General features: G+C 32.0%; 1 protein-coding gene across 1 annotated transcript in view; it reads left to right on the forward strand.

The window, feature by feature from the left end:
* The first annotated feature begins 481 nt into the window (after positions 1 to 481).
* Positions 482 to 21,205, forward strand: part of LOC141812535 (NAD-capped RNA hydrolase DXO1) — a 44,235-nt gene continuing 23,511 nt past the window's right edge. Inside the window, exons 1-9 of the mRNA XM_074700527.1 lie at positions 482 to 925; positions 3,527 to 3,771; positions 3,868 to 3,933; positions 4,065 to 4,143; positions 9,423 to 9,502; positions 9,616 to 9,639; positions 9,842 to 9,966; positions 15,697 to 15,910; positions 16,008 to 16,061. Coding sequence (XP_074556628.1) covers positions 571 to 925; positions 3,527 to 3,771; positions 3,868 to 3,933; positions 4,065 to 4,143; positions 9,423 to 9,502; positions 9,616 to 9,639; positions 9,842 to 9,966; positions 15,697 to 15,910; positions 16,008 to 16,061 — 1,242 coding nt within the window. The 5' untranslated portion in view covers positions 482 to 570. The remainder of the gene's footprint in view (positions 926 to 3,526; positions 3,772 to 3,867; positions 3,934 to 4,064; positions 4,144 to 9,422; positions 9,503 to 9,615; positions 9,640 to 9,841; positions 9,967 to 15,696; positions 15,911 to 16,007; positions 16,062 to 21,205) is intronic.

The raw sequence follows: 21,205 nt of genomic DNA on the forward strand, positions 1-21,205 counted from the left end.
ATTAATATACCCTATTTTTAGGTCAAATCTTATGCCTAAATAAGAATATATCTGAACCCTAAGTATAAATCACTCAACTCTCATAATTCATTTAAGAGTTTATTTTAATAGTTGTCTTGTAGCTATCTCCGATTATGTTTAAAATCTCTGGAAGTTAATTATTGGGAGACTTTGTTTTATATTAAAGTGATGATATATTGTAAAGATAATGTAAATATTGAAATTTTATTTGTTCTGACAGAAAAATTGAGTTATAATTAATAATTTTTCTTATTTTTTTTACTATTTTAAAAATACATATAAATTTATATTTTAAATAATTTCAGTTCAATGGGTTTAGACCTGAACCAATATGGATCTGTCCTACCGTGCTCAACAAAAGCCGTGCCATGCCCGCGCTGTTGGCCTGTCTTGCCGTGACACCACTATAGACTCTCAAAACTACTGAAAACCCTCGTAGCACTGGTAAAGTGCCATTCACGCCTGGCCCTTGCCCTTGCCCTTGCCCTTGCCCTTGTCCTTTTCGTCGCCTCGTCGGAACAGAGGGATCCTTTGTTTACCCTCTTTCTTATGGATTTCTCGGAGCAAGACGTCGATGTCTTCGGGGAGGAATTCGAAGTCGAGGAAGAGGACGCCGACGACGACACTCCTGCCGTGGCGGCGGAGGACGGTGGCAGCGGCGATTCTTCTGCTTCCTCTTCTCCTTCCTCTTCCTCTTCGAGCAGTGGTAGCGAAAGCAGCAGCAGAAGCAGTAGTGACGGCGAGGTGGAAGATGGCAACTCCGCTGTTATTAGGGCCAGGCCAGTCGAGGTGGAAGGAGAATACGGAGAGGAGCATGAGGATGAGGACGACGATCTGGATCTATTTGGCCTCGATAATGAAGCTTACGTGAAGACGCTCGCACGAAGTCCTTTTCCAGTTCCTGGTATGGCTTTGTGATTTTTTTTCGCTTCTTGCTTTTGGTTGTGCATACGGATATCATTTCTCCAGGATCCGTTCACTAATTTTCTTCTGGAGATTTGACTACTTGGATGCTGCAGTAACAACTTTGTTATTACTAGTTTATTCAAAGACATAACAAAAGCATAAAGTAGGATATTCTTACATGGCCAATTTTGATAATGACCACATGTGTAAACCATTTTATAAACTAATATCTCCTTATGATATTGGTCATTTTGTTTTCCAACATCTAATTTACGATTATATGACATTCATACATTTGGTCGTTTTTCATGAAGTTTTCTTCTAACTGTTATGTCTTTTCATAAATTTGGTTATTTGCAATGTCATTTTCTTCTAAATGGCATGTTTTTGTAAATGGAACTTGCTCATATTAAGACCAATTTGAGGTATACCATTTGGTCACTTATCCTATTTCACATGTTTTAAATTCATTCAAAATGGAAATTTCTTTTTAAGTTATAATGCTTCCATTTATGTCATTTTGTAGAAGATGTGAACTAATTTAATCTTTTTAATGATTTTGTGCCAATGCAAAGTCACCTAATTATCTGAACTAGAAACGTAAAATGAGGCTTAGAATTAGCTTTGAATTTTAGAGAAGGTATCTAATGGTATCGCTAAATATAGTCTAAAAAGCAGCCTAAGTGACTATCTAGGTAGATTTGCCAAGGAGCTGTTGTGCCTAGTAGTTAGGCGGTTCCTATTAGGTGACCCTTTTAAAAAGAGACATAGGCCTGTCTAAGGAAATGACATTTTTATAAGTTGCTGGATCATTTGACATTGGTTATCTTATCTATATTTTGATATTGTAGTATGACACTAATTATAATGAGTCTAGTTATGCAGGTTCTTACAATTGCGATTTATAATATGAATTATTGAATTTTATGCTTTGTTATGTTTTTTGTGTTTTTGGTTGCAATGTGAAATATAAAATATTTTGATAATGTGGCTACTACTTATTTATCAATTCTGACTTTGTTATTTCTGATTATAAAATTGATTGTCGTTATATATTTGTGCATATATTTTTATTATTAATATTAGCTGATCTTAATTTAATTTATTTCTCTTTTCTATCTTGATACTGCCTAGGCTCCCACCTATTACCTAAGTGCTAGTTAGTACTGCTTGGAATCACCTTTTATTGGATTGTTGCTAAATACTGAGGATGAAAAACTAGAGTTTCAGTTTTAATTGATTTCTTTTACTATTTCCAATTATTTATTTTTGTTTCCCTTCAATCTTCAATTGATCTGACTGTTCTAGGTTATGGTGTTCGAGGACAAACTACATGGGTAGAAGATGGAAATAATTTTTCTATAATTTGGTTTGAAAAGCTTCAAGAACTAATAAACTTCCTCAATCAGGAAGCTCTAAATTATTATTGGAGTCAAACAAAGTGAATAAGTTGCCCAACAAGCTAATATGGATCATGCTCTTCAGCAAATTTGCCCTAATATGGATCATGCTCAACCCACTCTAGATGTTGTTGATGATCCATTATGCATCAATGGAGGTCCAATTACAAAGGCTAAGGCTAGGAAAATGAAGGAAACACTTAATGTGCTAATTGAAGATGTGAAGGCCAAAATTACAATTGAAGAAGGTTTGACCAAGAGCTAGTCCCTTAGTCAATCTAATTCAAGCCTTAGACGGGCTTAAGTAGCCACTTAAATTTCATGTTTATGTAGTAGGCTCAATTTCTAGCTTTATTTGGATTGTAATGATGCCATAAATTTAAAATGGCTAAGTAGTCTACATAGGCCATTATTAAATGAGCTTTCTTTTGGCATTTTCAGATTTTTAGGTCATCCTATAGCTATAAATAAAGGAGGTGACGGCCACACATGTATCTTTTGGCATATTTTTAATCTAAAGCATGGTAAGACTCTCATTTGTTGGTTCTTCATTGAACTAGAACTTATCAAAACATCTCCTTGTGGCGCTCAAAGACTTATCAACCTCTATCCCAAGGTTGTAGTGTCTTCCTTTTTTCTCTATACCAAGGTTCGATGTTCCTAAGCATTGGGTCGAAGTTCTATTCATCCTTCACGTCAATTATATCCCAGAAACATTAGAGATTGATTTAGATGAGATAGTGAGGAACATGATGATTACTAGGAACTCACTAACGATTCTGCTTTTATGATTGCTATTTTGAATATTGCATCTCAATTTTTGAATTTTTTGCATAAGTACTATATGTATAATTTTTATTGGGTAGCATTTGAGCTTGAGTTTTCATTTTTCTTTTTAATAATGAAGGGGTTGATTTAATCTATTTAATTGACATTTTTTTGTTTGGTTGAATTTGGTTTCTGACAATTAATATAGTTATGTCGCCTCAACAAATAATTCTAAATAATTTAATTATATTGATTGCATGTACAGTTTCATGCCACTATATGCATTATACATCGAACTGACCAACCTTGTTCACAAGTTGTATTTTACTTATGTAATGTTTTATTTTAAGAATTTAAACTCAAACAAAATAGTAAACAAGGGTACTGATTGAAACTTCTAATGTTGTATTATTATTTTTTATTTATGACAGTTTTGCCTCCACTTCAGAATAATCAGAACAGAGGTAACTTTGGAAGAGGCCGATGGCAATCTGGGCATAATTCCAGAGGTCCTCCTCTTCTTCCACGGCCAGGACCTTATTCACAAAGGCAGAATTATGGTTTTGGTCCAAAGTTTGCACATGTAAATGGCCGTGACAATGAAAACTTGGTGTCTGACATGAAGCTCACAAAAAGTGAAGAAACTTTGTCTAGAAAAGCCATTCAATTTCAGGAGGTAATTATTGTTATTTGCTTTTTCTTTATTTTCTTTATTCTTCCATATTAGTAAGTTGACTAATACCCTCCTTTTATGTGAAAACTTTACCAAAAGCCTTCCGAGATAGCATGTTATAGTCGGGCTGAAGGCGGAGAAGTCTATTTTGATGATCGAAGTTTGGTTAGTCTTGACATCATGCAAACTATATTCAACATTTTCCGTTCTTCTTGAAGGTTTATCTAGCCTAGGTGTGGCTTCCGTCTTCACCATTTTTCATTTAATACATTTTTCACTTCTTTTTGTGTGATTAGAGACTCTTCAAACGCACTATTTGTGAGGATGTTGGAGCTGATCTTAACAGAGGTTTTGAGTCCTTTATTGAAAAAAGAGGTATGAGACTACTAAAAAAAAAATCTTTGTAGAAAATAAATTAAAGAATGTATTATACATGCTGAGCATCTTTCTATAAGCAATTTGTAAAGATTAATTTGTTTACAAGTAACTCTTACCTTTTCATATTTCGCATCAAAATATTCTCTATTTTCCTTTTAGGTGGAACTTTACTCCCTTTTTCTAATGGTCTAATATTATCAGTGATCTTTCTGCCTGATTTGCATATTGATCATATTTTATTTTTTTTGGATTTCGTGCATCAAATGACCTTACCACCTTTGTGAATTTTGTTGGTACCTAATTATTATGGTGCTTTTCTAGATTCTTAAGGAATTCTTCTTTGATATATTCTTGTGCTGATGTTAATGTTTATTTGTGGGCTAGTATAACATCGTGTAATTGTCCAAGATGTTAAATGGAATCTGGATGCTTATGCTTCTCTAATTAGAAATTATTTTTCTGAAACTCTTGCCAAGGTTTTATGTTCCTATATACCATATCAAATGAAAAGGAGGGATATGGTTCACATTATATGCAGATTTTTATTGAGATGGATTTTTTATTTGTACTATCAGTAGGATTGCTCATATTCACTGGGATCTAGATGGTAAATAAATGAATATGTCAGGACATATTTCTACTTTACATTTACAAAGATCAATATCTTTGAATGGAAGTTCATTTGATTTGAGAAAGGAGATTTTTTCTATGATGTAACTCTAGAACATTTCAGTTACCATGTGGTTGAAAAGTATGATCTTGTCAAGAGAAAAATTAAACTAGTCTTTAGGCAGAAGTAGACTTGTTAATTTTTAATTCATTGATAGCTTCTGTTTCTATGGAAGCTTGTTCTTACTTTGTTAAGAAGTTTGCTTTTCTATTTTTGCCCATTTCCTCCCAATTACTTCTATCTTATATATTTGTGGAGAATAAATATTTTTGAGTGATCGTGTTGTCCTAGTGAGTCACTATTGAGGGTGAAGTTTGTTTATGTGTGACTATAGAGGGTAAAGTTCTATTAATGTGTCTTCTAGTGTAACACCATGACATATCTTATAAAACATTAATTGGAAACATAAACACCAAATTCTTCAATAAAATTTTAAAAAGCATGTCATGATTTGTGGGTATCATTCCACTCTATGAGAAGGAACTCCACTTAATGGCAATATAATAAAAGGTAATAAAAAATTAACAACAATAAATAACTTAAGATAAATAGAAGGGGTTAAACAAAAATAAATATGTACATTTATTTCTTTCATTAAAAAGAGTACAGTGAGCATATTGAATAACAAAATGACAAGAACTAAATGATAACTATAACAAGTAAAATCCAACTTGATGTCTAGCAACTCACGTTGATGATATCTAAGCAACTCTATATAATGACTTAAACCAACTAGGACTCCAAAATCAAACTTTTCTACAGAAATAAAGGCCAAGAAAAAAGAAAGCATATCTTGTTAAGTGGGTTAACATGAAGGATATGCATGAATTTGATCTTGATTAAGAGATTAAGAAATGAAATAAATTATAATATAAATTACAATTTTAGAGTTTTTATATAAGGCCATTATTTGAATATAAAGTCAACTCTTATTTCTAATTTTTTGCTTATTCACCACTAATTAATATTATGACTTTTATCAAAGGGCGCATTGTAAGTTCCGGATTTCTCAAAAGGCACATCATACTTTCATATTTCCTAAAGGGCACAATTAGTTTTAAAAATGCCCTTCCCACCTTTCAACTCTAAATTAAAACAAAAGATTGGTTTCTTTATTTTAAACTGAATCAAATTGAATTGAACTGAACCAAATCAAGGAGATTATACAAAAGTCATTAATGACTCTAAAAAACTCATTTTTTTTAAAATTACATCATTAAACTCATAATGACCTCCTAAATTTATCTCTATATATTTTTAAAATTTTAGAATTTTAATAAAAAATTAAAAATACAAAAGAAGATTAATAAAAAAAATTAAAATTAAAGGAATGTTAATTTTATAAAACAACATCGTAATGATCCTGGTCCTTCAAAATCAGTATCACTGTGTTGTGATTTCTCCAATATGATAGTGCTGATATTTATAAAGCAACACTATAATGGTTCTGATTCTTCTAAACGAACATCACTATATTGTGATTTCTATAATATAGTGGTGTTGATATTTATAAAACAATACCACAATGGTCTGATCCTTCAAAACCAACACCATTGTATTGTGATTTCTCCAATACAATAGTGTTGATCTTTGTAAAATAACACCACTATAGTACCCATCCTTTACACTCATAACTTCATTTAGGAGATTCAAAATCAGGGTTGCACACTATATCTACTTTCTCTACATTCTTCTCTTTTACTCCATGTCTAATTTTTAGAATTCCCAATCTTCTAGGTTCATCAATGAGTTTCAGACACAATCCATTGATGACATTAACTAGCTTTGATGTGACCCAATGCAAATCTTGTAGGTTTTTGCAATGTTCCTCAGTCTCACTATGCTTTAAAATCTTAGATTCAAGGCCTTAGTTGTGCACAATCTATTTTCAAAAATTCAGCCAACATGTCAATTGGTACGGACTTATAACTTTATGTAGGAGACTCAGAAGTAGGGTTGCACGCGATATCTACCTTCTTTTTCACTCTTCTCTTCCACTCTATGTCCAAGTTTCAAAATTTCAAATCCTCTAGGTCCATCAATGAGTTTTGGACAAAATCTATTGATGGATCCAAGGTTTTTATAGTGCTCCTTAGTCTCACTATGCTTAAAGTCTCATATTCAAAGCCTCCTTAGCCATGCACAATTTGTTTTCAAAAATTTAACTAACGTGTCAATTGATACGGACCCATAACTGTATGTAGGAGGTTTAGAACTAGGATTGCAAACACGCATGGTGAAGGCAGTGCGAATGGTGACAATGCTAGAGGGAGATAGAAGAAAAGGTTGGATGAGTGGCAGTGCATGGAGAGAGAATCACATGAGGAGAGAGAGGATGGGGTTCACATAATTTTCAACTTCTCAAAATTCTACTAATTCGAGCCAACGTACTAAAGTAGATTATCACACCTATATAAATTTCGTTTGATACTAAATTATCTAAAATAAATCCATATTGTTATCACACCTAATTTGACTTCAATTTGACTCTCTAAACCTAATTTGTTGGTTCGGTTTATTATTATTATTTTTGTATAAAAATTTAATTAAAGATGCAAAAAATTTGATATCTAACAAAGCGTAGCATACTATATGTGTTGAGTTCACTGCATAGCACATATGCCATGCGTGTGACCATATGGTCCATAATATAACAAAGAATACTAATAAAGGTATCTTCTATATGACATGCATTTAATTGGACACAAGCAAAAAAAATGTTTATTAATATTTATAAATTCACTCATGCGATTTAACTTATAAAAGTATCTCACAATCCCATAAACTAATTCTCAGAGAAGGGAAAACACCATAAAAGCTCTATTAATTTGAGAAGGCACAGAGCAAATTATCATTAGGGGGTTTATTTGATTTGGTACAACCTAGCCTGGTTCAAATGCATTATATTTTCACTTTTTTGGATGGTCTGTGTCCTGCATAAACTGCATATGAGGTTGCAAAGGTTGCCTTGTTTGACTTATCGAAGCCAGTATCTCTATCGCAAAGGCTTTGGCCACTTTTTAATGCCATGATTTCCACTACAAATTGCTTCATATAAAAACTGGCAATTTGCAGGTTTTAAAGAATCCAGTTACTAATTAGCAACTTATTAGAAGTCCACTCCTAGATGAGTCTACAGTAGTTTTATTTGAAAGTGATCAGCACAAATTCATGAAAATACCAAACCACAAATTCAAGCAGCACTGGAACTTGTCCACTTAGCTGTAATACAACATAAATTATGCAGAAAATAATGAAAATATAATAACAAAACCAGTTGACAAACATAATTCTCAGTCAACATAACTCTCATGTTGACATCATCTCATCACTATGCCTCAAGGTAGTTGCAATCATTCCATAAGCATCTGAAAATAACATCGGATGCAAACACATGAAATAGTTTATCAATTTTTATTTCTTGTATTTTACCCAACACACACACTCTCTCTTTTAAATATTATTTATCTGATTTATTGAATTAAGTTAGGTTAAGAGGGTTTAAACAATGTATTAGCTTTTTTGAGAATGCTAATATGAGTTGTGTTATATCCGTCATTTTTTATAATATTTTAGCTTTTTTTTTATTGAATTTAATATGTAGGCTAGATTGCTTAGATTGTGAAGTTCTCTAGGTGTTGTTGAAAATCCAGTCTACCTTGATCTTTCAATTTGCTTATATATTTGATTTGTTGATTGCGATCTCTGTTGTGCTATCTCTTCAAGAGCATCCAATGTCTTGGGAGAGGTGCCAATCGAATCTAGCGGTGGTTTGAGGAAATTCCAAAGAGAAACAAGGGTTTTAACAAAAGGGAAAAGTTCTCTCTATGAGGCATCAACAAAAGGGAAACGTTCTGACTTGAGGGAGGAAGAGAAGGAAGAATTAAGTGAAGAGTAAGGAAAAAGTGGAGTTTAATGCCTGCATCAAAATATTTCCAAAGTTATATATATGAGTATTCCTAATCACAAAAGATTAAGGAAGAGCTTTGAGGGGTCTAATTTTGACGATAGGTGAAGAGAATGAGAGAGGAGAAATGGACTAGTGTTCAAGTCAATGATCTAGAGGGATAACATTGGGAGTAATTAGAGTTTTGTTAGGACTTCCTGTGCTAAAGACTTGCTTTCACAATATCCTGATATAGAAAATCTGGTTGAAACTCTCTTGATTATTAGAATAGAGACCCTCTTCTTTCATTCTGCACCTCTGATAATGCCATACCTCTCTCACTTCTTTCTCACACATCGAGTAATTCCTCTCATGCCTAATGGTTTATTTATATTAATATCTAACTAATCAATACAGGTTAATAAGTTGCTTAGCAAGACTACCACCAACTTGGAGGTTTATTCAATCCTCTCTGATATTTCAAGTTTTTCATAAGTTCACTTAATTAAATTTAACCAAAGGCTATTAGAACTTTTTGAAGCTTTCATAGTTAAATTAAATTAAAACAAGTCCAAATGAAGTATAGAAAATTCTATAAATTTGTAAATGGGGGAGAAGACTGTAATACTGGTTAAGATGGCTTTTGTTTTGGCCTATCATAATCTCCACATAACTCTTTTGGTTTAAGCTACTGTGCTGAAAGTTTTGATGTATATTCAGACTTGGGATCTCAAGGGTTTGGTGACCTGCTTGCTTGCATAAGAAGCAAAAACATACCTCTCCAAAATATTCATTTTGTGGCAAGTACCTTTTGTAATTACCATTCCTTGTTGCACACGCATGCTTCTTACTTCGTTAGGATAAATATATGCTTCTGAACTCTTACATTTTCCTCTTTATCTATTGTTTGCAGAGTTATCGAAACAATCTCAACAAGGTACTTGGAAATGCTTTTGTAGACAATTTTATTTTCATATACATAATGGGTGACTGTATAGTTGACTCTATTCTAAATTTCTCAGTGTCTTGTAAAGTCTTTTTATGTTGTTAAATTGGATCAATTTCACTAATCATGTGTTCATGTTCTTGTTTATGTATACTCATACACAAGTAAAGACCTTGTTTCTTTCTACAATCAGATCCTTGCTACAGCATATATAAGAAATGAACCATGGAAAATGGGTGTGCATAAGAGATGTGGGGTTGTGTATCTTGATGTGCACAAACTTCCTGAGAGACCAGAAAGTAGGCAAGACTCTAGGAGGTAATCCATTTCTTAGCAATATCTTTTGTCTATGATCGTCATGCTAATAATATATAACCTTTTCCATTTTACTTCTTTGTTGTTTTGTCCTATGCCATTACTTTGGTGTTTAAAGCTTTGATGCTTCATTAATTGGTGTACTTAAACCATTTTAGCAATTAGATTAGTTTATTTTGCTTAACTTTTGCTTCTTGGAAAATTTTAGTTTACCAGTTAAGTTTACTTCAAGGAAATCTAGCCCCTCAAATTTTCTGTTACTATGACCTTTGAGTTTAACCAATGCATCTCTATGTACCCACCAGATAACCTATAACTGAATACTTCTTAAAAACCTTGTCCTTATCAATCAGATTCCTGACAATTGGTATAATTGTGTGTATCTAGGCATCATATTGTGCCCCAAGAACCTTATAGATTGAGATTGAGTTACTTGCCAGAAAAGTAATAGAATCAGATGATTTCATTTGCCTTCCATACTAGTTCTCTTTTTCTTCCTTCTTAACCATCCATCACCACCTTGTCCCTTCTCTCCCAAATATTTGTTGGCAACAAATTGAAACATAAATTCTGAAATTGATCATGAAGTATTCTTTTTTGTAAATTTTCTTCATTTCCTGGACAAATAATTTATAATAAACCATTTGTATTTACTTTAGCTCCTAATTCAGTCTCTAGAATCCATCCTATGAAGGTGCCACATTACCTGACAGATTTTGTCCATAAATGCGTTAAATTGTGCACTTTTTAGTGATTAGAGGATATCTATTGTATCTCTATCTGGTCTGATCACAGGGGCCAGATTGAAATAGAATAGAATGGACAAATTATGAAGGGATAAACTTAATTTTCTTTTTTTTTTTATGGCTTATGTGGATGAGGTAATGATAGCCTTTCAGTACTGGGCTGATGTTTCATGTACAGTGTCAGTGGCGAATTGAAGGGAAAGAATGAGGGAGATGAAAAAGAAAAGTAAGAAGGGAACACAACTATATACTAAAATTTGGATTTTATGACCCAGAAAGAATGATGCAGTTTTGTGATTGTGTTGTACAAACAGAAGCTACAAAAAATTAATAACAATTCATCTTGACATGTTGTGTTGTAGCATGCTAAAGGATGTTGAATGCTGGTATAATACGAAATTTATTGACATGATTGACACGAGACAGGATAAATTAATTGAGTTGTGCCCAAGGTTTAAAACCTCTAGCTGTGTCGGAGTTTGTCTTTGACTGAAGTAATATTGTTTCTATATCATGCCTAGTAGTATGCTTGGTAAAACCTCTAGTAGTGTTGAATGTCAGCATAGTCTTTGATGTTGACTATGCTTGGTAATTTTTCTAAACAATATGTTTTGATTACATCACCCAACGCAGTACTATTTCAAATCATGCCCGTGCCTAGTAGTATTCAATTTTGGTAATTTATTAGAATGATATGTTTGATCGTGTTGCCCGACATTATGTCAGATTTCAAACTATGAATATATTATATATTTTTATATACAGCAAATAAAAATGTAGAGACACAAAAATAAGTCAATGTAGTTCTCATTTAATTTGACTATGAAAAGTAACTTGCTCTTCTTTTATTAAAAATAAAATATTGAAAACAATTGAAAGGTAGGCACTTTACAATCTTGCTAATTGTTATCCTATTAAAAAAAAGTAGTTTAGGGTAAATATAAGAAGCTGAAGTGAATTTTGAATTCATAAAAAAAATCTTACTTATATACTGAAGTTCAAATTATATTTTTTTGTTTTTAAGATAATAAATGTAATTAAAAATTTAATGTAACACGGTATAAATTATGTTTTAAAAATATAGAATTATTGTTAAAGTGATTAATAGTTATTAGGGTTACCTCTATAAGGTACGCTCATCTACCTTATATTTTTAAGTTTAATATATTTATAATTAAGTCCTAAACATTCATTAAGTTCAAACATATTGTAAAAGAGTCTCAGCTTATTACAAAATGTACTATATATATATATATATATATATATATATATATATATATATATATATATATATATATATATTAGAGTAATGTGTATGAAAACTTCATTATAACAACGTAACTTTATTTGCTCATAGGAGCATTGCCTAATTAAATCATCAATTATTTAAGCTAAATAAGCTCAATATATGATTAGGCCCATAACTTTATTCTTCCTTTGACTTTCTAAGATTTCAAATTGTCTCCCAATAGAACACAATATTTTGATGTAGATATTATATTGGTGGGAGAGGCCATTTAATTCACATTTTTGTGTCTCACAATCCAAGGGTGATAACTGCCACAATATTAAAAGCCTGTTTTTTTTGGAGTACTTTTAATGTATCGTAGGATCATTGAAGTTAGCTCCTAATAATTATAACATGGAGACTTAAGAAATTAACTAGTTATATTATCAAGAAAGGAAACGTCAAAAATGACAATGCAAGTACATATTTATATTAAAAGGGCAGCCTGGTGCTAGAAGCTCTCGCCAATGCGCGGTTTCGGGGAAGGGTATATTGTATGCAATTCGGTACATGTTTATATGCACAATATAAATTCCTCTAAGTGGACAATATTTGAAAGTGCTAATGGAAGTAGACATTTAGCCTTGTGATTCCTACAAACTAGTGATGTTAGGGACCCAGTTGTAAATAGATTAGAGTTTTCTTAAGGTTGTGAATCTAAAGTCATAGTAACCTCTCTCTCTCTCTCTCTATATATATAGCTATAGCGATGACTACTAATGCAAGTTAAGAATATAGTTTGTCGAAATTTTAAGGTTTGTAAGAGAAGTGATTTTGTTAAGACTTTTTCTTTAAGAGAATTAAGTTTTTAAGGAATTGTTTTAAGTTGGTAATTGTTTAAATGTTGGGGTGCTAAGTAATTTTTGGTCCATTTAGATTTAGAGAAGAGAGTAGTCATTATGGTAGAATGTTAATTTTAATTGGTTTATTTGTTAATTTTCAATTAGCCTATTTCTAGTTTGATTTGATTGAGGTCTATAAAAGTGATCTTATTCTCTTATGTATTCAATCCTCTTTGCTTGTCATTATTTCTCTATGTGAGATAGTTATCTCATGTTTTATCCTTTTTTTATCAATTCACTACAAGCTTGATTGAATTTTGGTGTCGCATCAATTTGGTAAGAGAGCAACTTTGTAATCTTAAGCCTAAATTTCTACCAATCCTTAATTCCTCCTATGGTGCCCAACCATCCACCATTTCCATGCCTTTGCCTTTATCTATTACTCATCTTTACCTCCTTTTCCCACCGCTTCATTTTTCATCCATGATCTTCTAACCAAAACCCCATCACAAATTCCTTCTACTTGCGAACCAATATCTCTAGTTGATAACTCATCTTGCCACTACAATGACAACCTCATTGTTTCCCTTATAGAAATAGTTGCTTCATCACCATAGTTAGAGATGTCAATTCGGGTGGGTCGGATTGGGTTGAATCGAAGCAAAAATATTATAAAAAATCCTAATCCGAACCCGACCGGAACCTAAACTCAATCCAAAAATCCTAAACTCGAACCCAAATAATTTGGGGGGAAAAATATTTTTTTTTTGCTATTTTCCCTAATAATTCTTCACTTTTATCTTGATGCTTCATCATTGTCGTACTAACATTTTGCTAAAACATCCAAATTTTCAAAATAAAATTTGATTTAACCTAAAAAATCCGTAAATCCTAAATTCGAGTCAACTCAAGTCAACTCGAGTTAATTTGAACCCGACCCAACCTCAATTCAACCCAAAACCCCCAACTCGAACTCGAAAACCCTCAATCCTTGTTCGATAATTTTCGGGACTCAGGTTGGGTTGGCGGATTGGCGGGTCGGATTCATTTTTGACACATCTATCCATATCCGCCTTCCGCCTGCATCGCTGAGCTTCACTAGCCTCCTAGTTGTCATTGTGCCTCCCCATAGTCATTGCACCAACCAACTTGCATAGTCTGACACCATTGTTGAGCTTTGATTACTAGGAAACTCCATATGTTGCAACATAAGGATCGAGTGAGCACGCTTCAACACCAGAAGAAGAGGATAACCTTCCTCGCTTGCCTCAATTTCCTTTGGTAGGGAGGACCACATGTCAGTCTTCTATGAACAAGTTTCCTCATTCTCTAAAGGAATTGCCAATCCACCTTATTCTATTGTCATCTTCTTTGTTACGGTGTCAACCCCCCTTGGAATGTCATTGACAACCGATAGAATTAAAGCTGCTCACTTTTTATAGGCACGACCTCCTTGGTTTGTTGAGTCCCTCTACCAGGTTCATGTAATCTCCAACTTGAACCACCGACCTACTCATTGTCCAAGATTGATTACACCTTCTCCTCTAGGGTGGCCATCGACAACTATAGATTGCCTGTTTTCTCGATATCCAAGTCTCCATGCGACAACAAAGATCATGTGCCCATCGACTGCCACAAGTTGCAGTATTTCTTGACGTTAGAGTCTTCGTGCAATAGTAGCAACAATAGTTGCCGGAACAATGCCAGCATTATTTTCTCTCGAACTAGATCACCATTGATGGTCTCACCTCCTAAGTCAGTCTTTTAGGAGCACCATGAACTCCCCGCCGCTTCGGTCCCAACCTAATCCAACCTGCTGGCCAAGCACCCTTGCCTGTGGCTGTTTAGTGACACTCTCTACACTCTTTATTCAAGTAGATTCTGAGCCACGTAAGATAGGTAAAAGGAGCATATCTCTATTAAGGGAAAACTGTGATTAAAAGATATTTCCACAAAAATAAAAAAATAGAAACTGTTATTAAAACGTGATCCCACTTATTGGATATCTCAAAGAATGGTCATCTAGTACAAAAGCTTGGGATTTGATTCAAACCTACAACAAACACGTAGATTTACAAAATTAATTCAGCACAAGACTGCTTTGATCTATAAGTCAACTACAAAAATTTTAAGATGGAAAGAACCATCATTTTGCCGAACCTCATGTAATATCTATAAATTGCAAATTTTTTAAAAAAATTCTTTTGTTAAATTCATTGATTTGTTTAAATTGCTTGCATTTGAATTAGTTTCTCTCATATTCTACATGCCATTACAAATTGATCGTTAAAAATGCAAAAAAAAAAAAACTATCAAATAGATAGTTTCTTTATTCAGTTTAATTGCCATTGATCAAATAGAAAAATAATCATCATAGACATAACTCCAATATAACTCCTTTACTTATACCTTAATTTTCATCATTACATGTCTTAATTTTTGCACAACGATTTGAACAATTTGAACCCACATCTACATTCAGACAAGCTTTAAGTAGCTTCGGAAAAAAATATTGATGGTTATAGTCTTGTAGGCATATTAAGGTAGATAATTTTAGTTTCTTTAGATATATATGTGGAAGCTGTGATGTGGCTTCGTCAATACTTAATTTTTATTTATACATATAATACAAGTAAAGATCTGGTTTTTTCTTTTTTTTCCTCGATGCAATCCTCGTCCACACAAGAATTTGTCACAGATTGCCTCAATGACATGCCACATGTTAAGCAATGACATGCTTGCTCGTGGTGCAACCTGATTGTAGGCGTTAAAATGTAGAATATAAGAACTAATATTAAAGGATACTCCTAATAATTTGTCTTTTCTTTTCAATATTGGATTTTGTCTGTCTTTCGAGAATTTTCATTTGTATGATGGCTATTGACTCGGTTTTGGAGATTGTTATCCAATATGGCAGGTGTTACTGGGGCTATGCTTTTGAGAACCTTGCCACTGAGAATTCCACAGAAACAGATATTGATGGTAAAGGTATTGATGCAAATGTGGAATTCTGCTCAGTAATAAAGACTAAATTAGGAGCACACCGAATCATCATGGGTGCTGAGATGGATTGTTGTGATTCGACTGATGATGGAAAGCGGTTCTATGTGGAGTTGAAGACAAGCCGGGAGGTTATTTCTATTCATTGTAGTGTATTGCTATATTGCATCTACGCTATTCTATTTAGGAATATTTCTTTTTGGATTGTTCATCATCATCTTCCTACAGTTGGATTATCGCACAGAGGAGAGATATGAGAGAGAAAAGTTGCTGAAGTTTTGGGTAAACTTTTCATTTTTTTGGTTTAAAGAATTTAATTGATGATGACATGCTAATTAATCTCTTGATATTTTTTACTAAGAATACTTCAGAACAATGATACATGGGGCACATAGACATTTTTCTAAGGGTTCTTTAAATTCTCATTTGTCAATATTTGTGCTTAGACATATTCTCCATTAGAAGTATGCTTTGTAGGAAGTATTAGAGTGTAGTGCCATGCTCAGTTATAGCCTTCAATTAGAACTCTCAGTTTTGATTTCTATGGCGTGTCAATTCTTTTCATGCATTGACAAGTTCCAAGTGTATCAATATGGATTTGTATGTGTTTTTATTCTTTAATCATGGTCCTGTTCGACTTATTTACTTTTAAAAAATAGGATTGTAGCTATTGCACTAAAGTATGTTAAATGAATTTTAAATAAATTTAACCTTTTTGATTTCTTTCAATTGGGTAAGAACTTGCTATCTTTTGAAAATTTATTTATGCTTTAAAATTTTCTAAAACTAAATAAAAAATATCATTCCTAATGACAAGACCAAACTAATGTTCTTGCATATAGATATGTAAATAATTGCCAAAAATATCAATTAATGCTAATTTATTATTATATAAATATCAATAAAATTATACTTATAAAAAATGTATTAATTAACTTCAATTATTTAATAATTAATTATAATTATCTTATGATAAATTTTAAATTTTATTGGTTATATAAATATACATAAATTATAATTATACAATTAATAAATAATAGTTTTTAGATAATTCTTATTAAATTAATAATTCAAAATTTTAAAATTAAATTCATATCACTCAAAATGAAAATCATATAACCTATTATATTTTATGCTATATAAATCAATAATAGTTAATTAATTTTTGTAATTGTAAAGTTTAATTAAAATTCAAAATCTTATCAAAACTTTATAACATAATATATATAACTAAATTTTGATGAAATTATAACATCATAATTTGTTAATAATAAAATTAAAATCACAATACTAATCCTTATATTAATAATATAATTATACTTTTTTAGCTTATAATCAATATATATATATATATAATTATTAATTAAATTTATAACTTATATTAATTAATCCCCTATTGTTTCTAGTTTTAGCTCTTTACTCTGACTCGTCTTCGTGTAACGAGCAACATTGTATGCTTCTTCCCACTAGCTTGATCAATTTTTGCTCAACTGTCTTATTCTTTGAGTACTAATGTTGTTCCATCCGCTTATGCATTGTCTTCCTATAATGAGTGAACGATACACCCTCCCTACCTATTGATTGATTGAATTACAACTCTTTGAATTTGTGATTTATCAATGCCTCTTCTTTGAGTCTAGACATAACTTTTTTTATGTCGCTATATCTTTGTTATAGTGTTGATATTGGATGAGATAAGGCAAATCTCATACGATATAATTGTACATTGATATAAGAAGGTTACCTATGCCTTTTAGCAAAGTTTGAAATCTAGACTTGTGCTAGAGTTTTTTGTTTTTATTGAACGATATGTGTTTTATACTTCCAAAAATAAGCTATAGCAATTAAAAAATACTTAGGTGAGCAAGATGTTATAAATGGTTATAAAAATCTCAACCATCTTACGAGAATCAAGCTTTTATCCCACTAAGTGGGAATCCTTTTATGCTATTAAGTTTAATTCCTTACTATATTCTCATTTATATTTAAGCCGATCCCATCTAGTGGGATAAGGCTTGGTTGTTGTTGTATCATCATTTATATTTAAATAAATTTTATTCTATTTTATTGTTGCTAACTTAGTCTTCTTTGATCTCCTCTTTCCTCGATTAATGTATGCATTTGTTTGGGTTTCATATCACCTAACTGGGGTATTTATTAGTTATCTAAGTATATGCCCATACCATCGTAAACATGTCTTTCAGAGTTTTATATTAATGGGTTGCTCAATAGGTGCAATCTTAACTTTCTCTTTAATGTTCTCATTTCTTATCCTATCCAACTTTGTATATTTATATATTCACTGTAACATCTTTATTTTTGCGAATTTCATCTTCTACTCGTGTGTTTGCTTTAGAGTCCGACATTCAACTTTATATAAATAGTAGGTCTAACTGCTGTTTTGTAAAACTTCCTTTTAAACTTTAGAAGTATCTTACGATCACAAAGTACACTCGACATCCTCCTTTATTTCAACTATCTTGCTTGTACCCTTTGTAAAACGTTTCTATTAACCTCTTCATCCTCCTGCAAAAATGATCCTAGATACTTGAAATTTTCGGGGACAAGGAATTCGTAATTTTCTATCTTAACAATTGTCTTTCTATGTCTACTACTACTAAATTTTAATTTCGTATATTCTATTTTTACTTAGCAAAGTAAAAAAACCTTTAACTTCCAATGTCTCCTGCTAAGATTCAAGTTTAGCATTTACTCTTTTACCCGTCTTATCGACTAAAATAATGTCATTTACAAATAACATGCACTATGGTAATGCATCTTAGATGTATTCAGAAAGTTCATCCATAACTAGTGTAAAAGGAGAGTATTGTGTATTAGATAAGAACATCAATTCTTATAACACCTTTGTGAGATCAACTTCCATGGTGTTCTAAAATTTAATTAAATAATTCTCCCGTGTCATATGATATTGAAATTCTATTTCAATATATATCGGTTCACCTTTGGGAGTTGTACTGACACTATTAGAATTATAATTAAAATAATCATAGGACATGTACAGACATATATCCTTAAAGTTAGATCACCATATGATTTAATAAAACTATAATTAGAAAATTGAGAGCACAATGAATCTTAATCAGTTAGGTTCTTCTACATATCTTTGTAATCAAGAGCTTAATTTTGTTTTCGACTCCTATATTGAGTTCGTTGATATTTCTTTTAATAGGTCTAGCGCTATGATGATCATCCTGGTCACATTTTTTGTATGCAACATTGGCCACATGTTTAAGTCTCAAGTGCTAAAGTGGAGGGAACACAAGTTTCACCATCACTTAGTGCATCTTAGTGGTCATCACCTTTATCAATAGTTGCATTATTGTCGATGTCACTATCATCATTTTAAATTTCTTGTCGAATTATAGTAGAAGCTAACAATGTTTGATCACTCACATCTACTCTCATCAACTTCTCGATCACTCCATTATGTGTATTGTGACTAATTATTAATTTATCTTTTCCCTAGTAAGCTAGATTATGTAGAATAGATTTGGAAATTTCTATTCTCTGTTGTGACCTTTAGTCATGTTTAAGATTGCGATGTTTGAAAGTGTTTAAATTAAGATCTAGAAAAATTCACTCGAGAGTTGCATCATCTTTTTTTCTCATTGACATCTCCTCCAACTCTCACTTCTTCAATTTGTCGGGTAAAGAGTTACGATGGTTGTAGTGGATCTTCTGCTTTATTCATAGATTCTCAGCCTCAACAAGGTTTCACTGATATATTTTTAAATCATTCTTATTTTTAGATAAAGCTGATATCAAATATGTCGATACCATTGCGCTCTTGTTGTTTCCTTCTCTTTTGTTTGAAGATGCACATTATAATGAACATAGACCATCTTTTGCAGAAATGATAAGAGAGACGATTTTACACTTTTGTATGAATGAGTGAAAAATGGACCAATTTATTTTAAAGACATTTGAAGATGTTGTTTATGAAAAATTCTTTATTATAAACTTTTTTAGATTTTGAGCTGATCCTTTATATTAAAACCTTGTTTTTTGGGCTTCTTTATTTGCTAAGAAGCCTCACTTCTATTGGGTTAACTTGACTTCTTTAGAAGTCAGCATTATTGGACTTCTTATATATGAAGGTCTTCTTCGATTGCTAGTACTTCTTCCATCCACTACACATGTAGTATTGGCACTTAGATAAACTTCATCAGAAAACACAACATTAGCATAACACCCAACACGTTAAAACCACTTGGTTGAATTCGATCACTTAGGGTATGATTGTACTAATAATCTCCCTAGAGCAACTTGATCAGATTATTACTTGGGGCATAATTGCATCAACAAAATTTTCTTATTAAAAAAATTACATAGTTGTTAAATGAATATCTTTTCTCATTTAATTGACTTATTTTTTATATCAGCATTATCAAGATAATGTTGAAACTTTGATGGCCTTTGTAAACACCTCTTCATGATACTTCATGAATTAAGTGGTAGATGTTATCCATTTGCAACTTCTTGTCTATGTCAATCTTATGCAGAACAACATATAAAGGTTGTATCGCCATAATAATATATAAAATATAGTCCCCAAATCTAGTAAATATTTTCACATTTTATGCATCTTTATCCTCACTAGTGTTAGAACATAATGGCTTCCTAGGTTTTAGAAATGAGCATGACATTCAATTTATGGAAAAGGGTTAAAGGAATTTTATCAACAATTAGTTTCTTTTCACCACCTTTATTATATTGTGGTTACTATTGTTTGACATTATTAAATTATTAGTGTGTTGCAGATGGTGTCTTAATAATGTTGAATGATGTTGCTCTAACAACTCTCTAGCCTTCTTTAAAATCAAAATTGTTAACGTGAAAAATAATCTTATTCCATTAAGAGATACAAGTCCCTATTTATATAGGAGTTTTATGGACCTATTCTATGAGATTTATTCTAATAAATATAACCAATACTCCCCCTCAAGTTGGAGCATAGATATTAATCATGCCCAACTTGTTACAAAGATAATCAACTCGCAACCCATTCAAAGCTTTTGTGAAGATGTCCCCCAATTATTCTCCAGATTTTACATATCCTGTAGTAATCAAGTCTTGTTGAATTTTCTCACGAACAAAATGACAATCAATTTCAATGTGCTTAGTTTGCTGATGGAACACGGGATTTGATGCAATGTGAATAGCAGCTTGATTATCACACCATAGTTTTGTTGGTATTGAAATTTTGAGTTCTACTTCAGTCAACAATTGATATATCCACATTATTTCACACACAGACTATGCCATAGCCTTGTATTCTAATTCTGCACTGGATCGTGACACAACCTTTTGTTTTTTACTTTTCCATAATATTAAATTTCCTCCAACAAAGATACAATAACCTGAAGTAAACCTCCTATCCATTTTGGAATCTGCCCAATCTGCAT

Source organism: Curcuma longa, chromosome 19 (genome assembly GCF_044706935.1).
Source record: "Curcuma longa cultivar G26 ecotype Majalengka, Jawa Barat chromosome 19, ITB_CL_G26_1.1, whole genome shotgun sequence".
In the NCBI taxonomy this organism is placed as follows: domain Eukaryota; kingdom Viridiplantae; phylum Streptophyta; class Magnoliopsida; order Zingiberales; family Zingiberaceae; genus Curcuma; species Curcuma longa.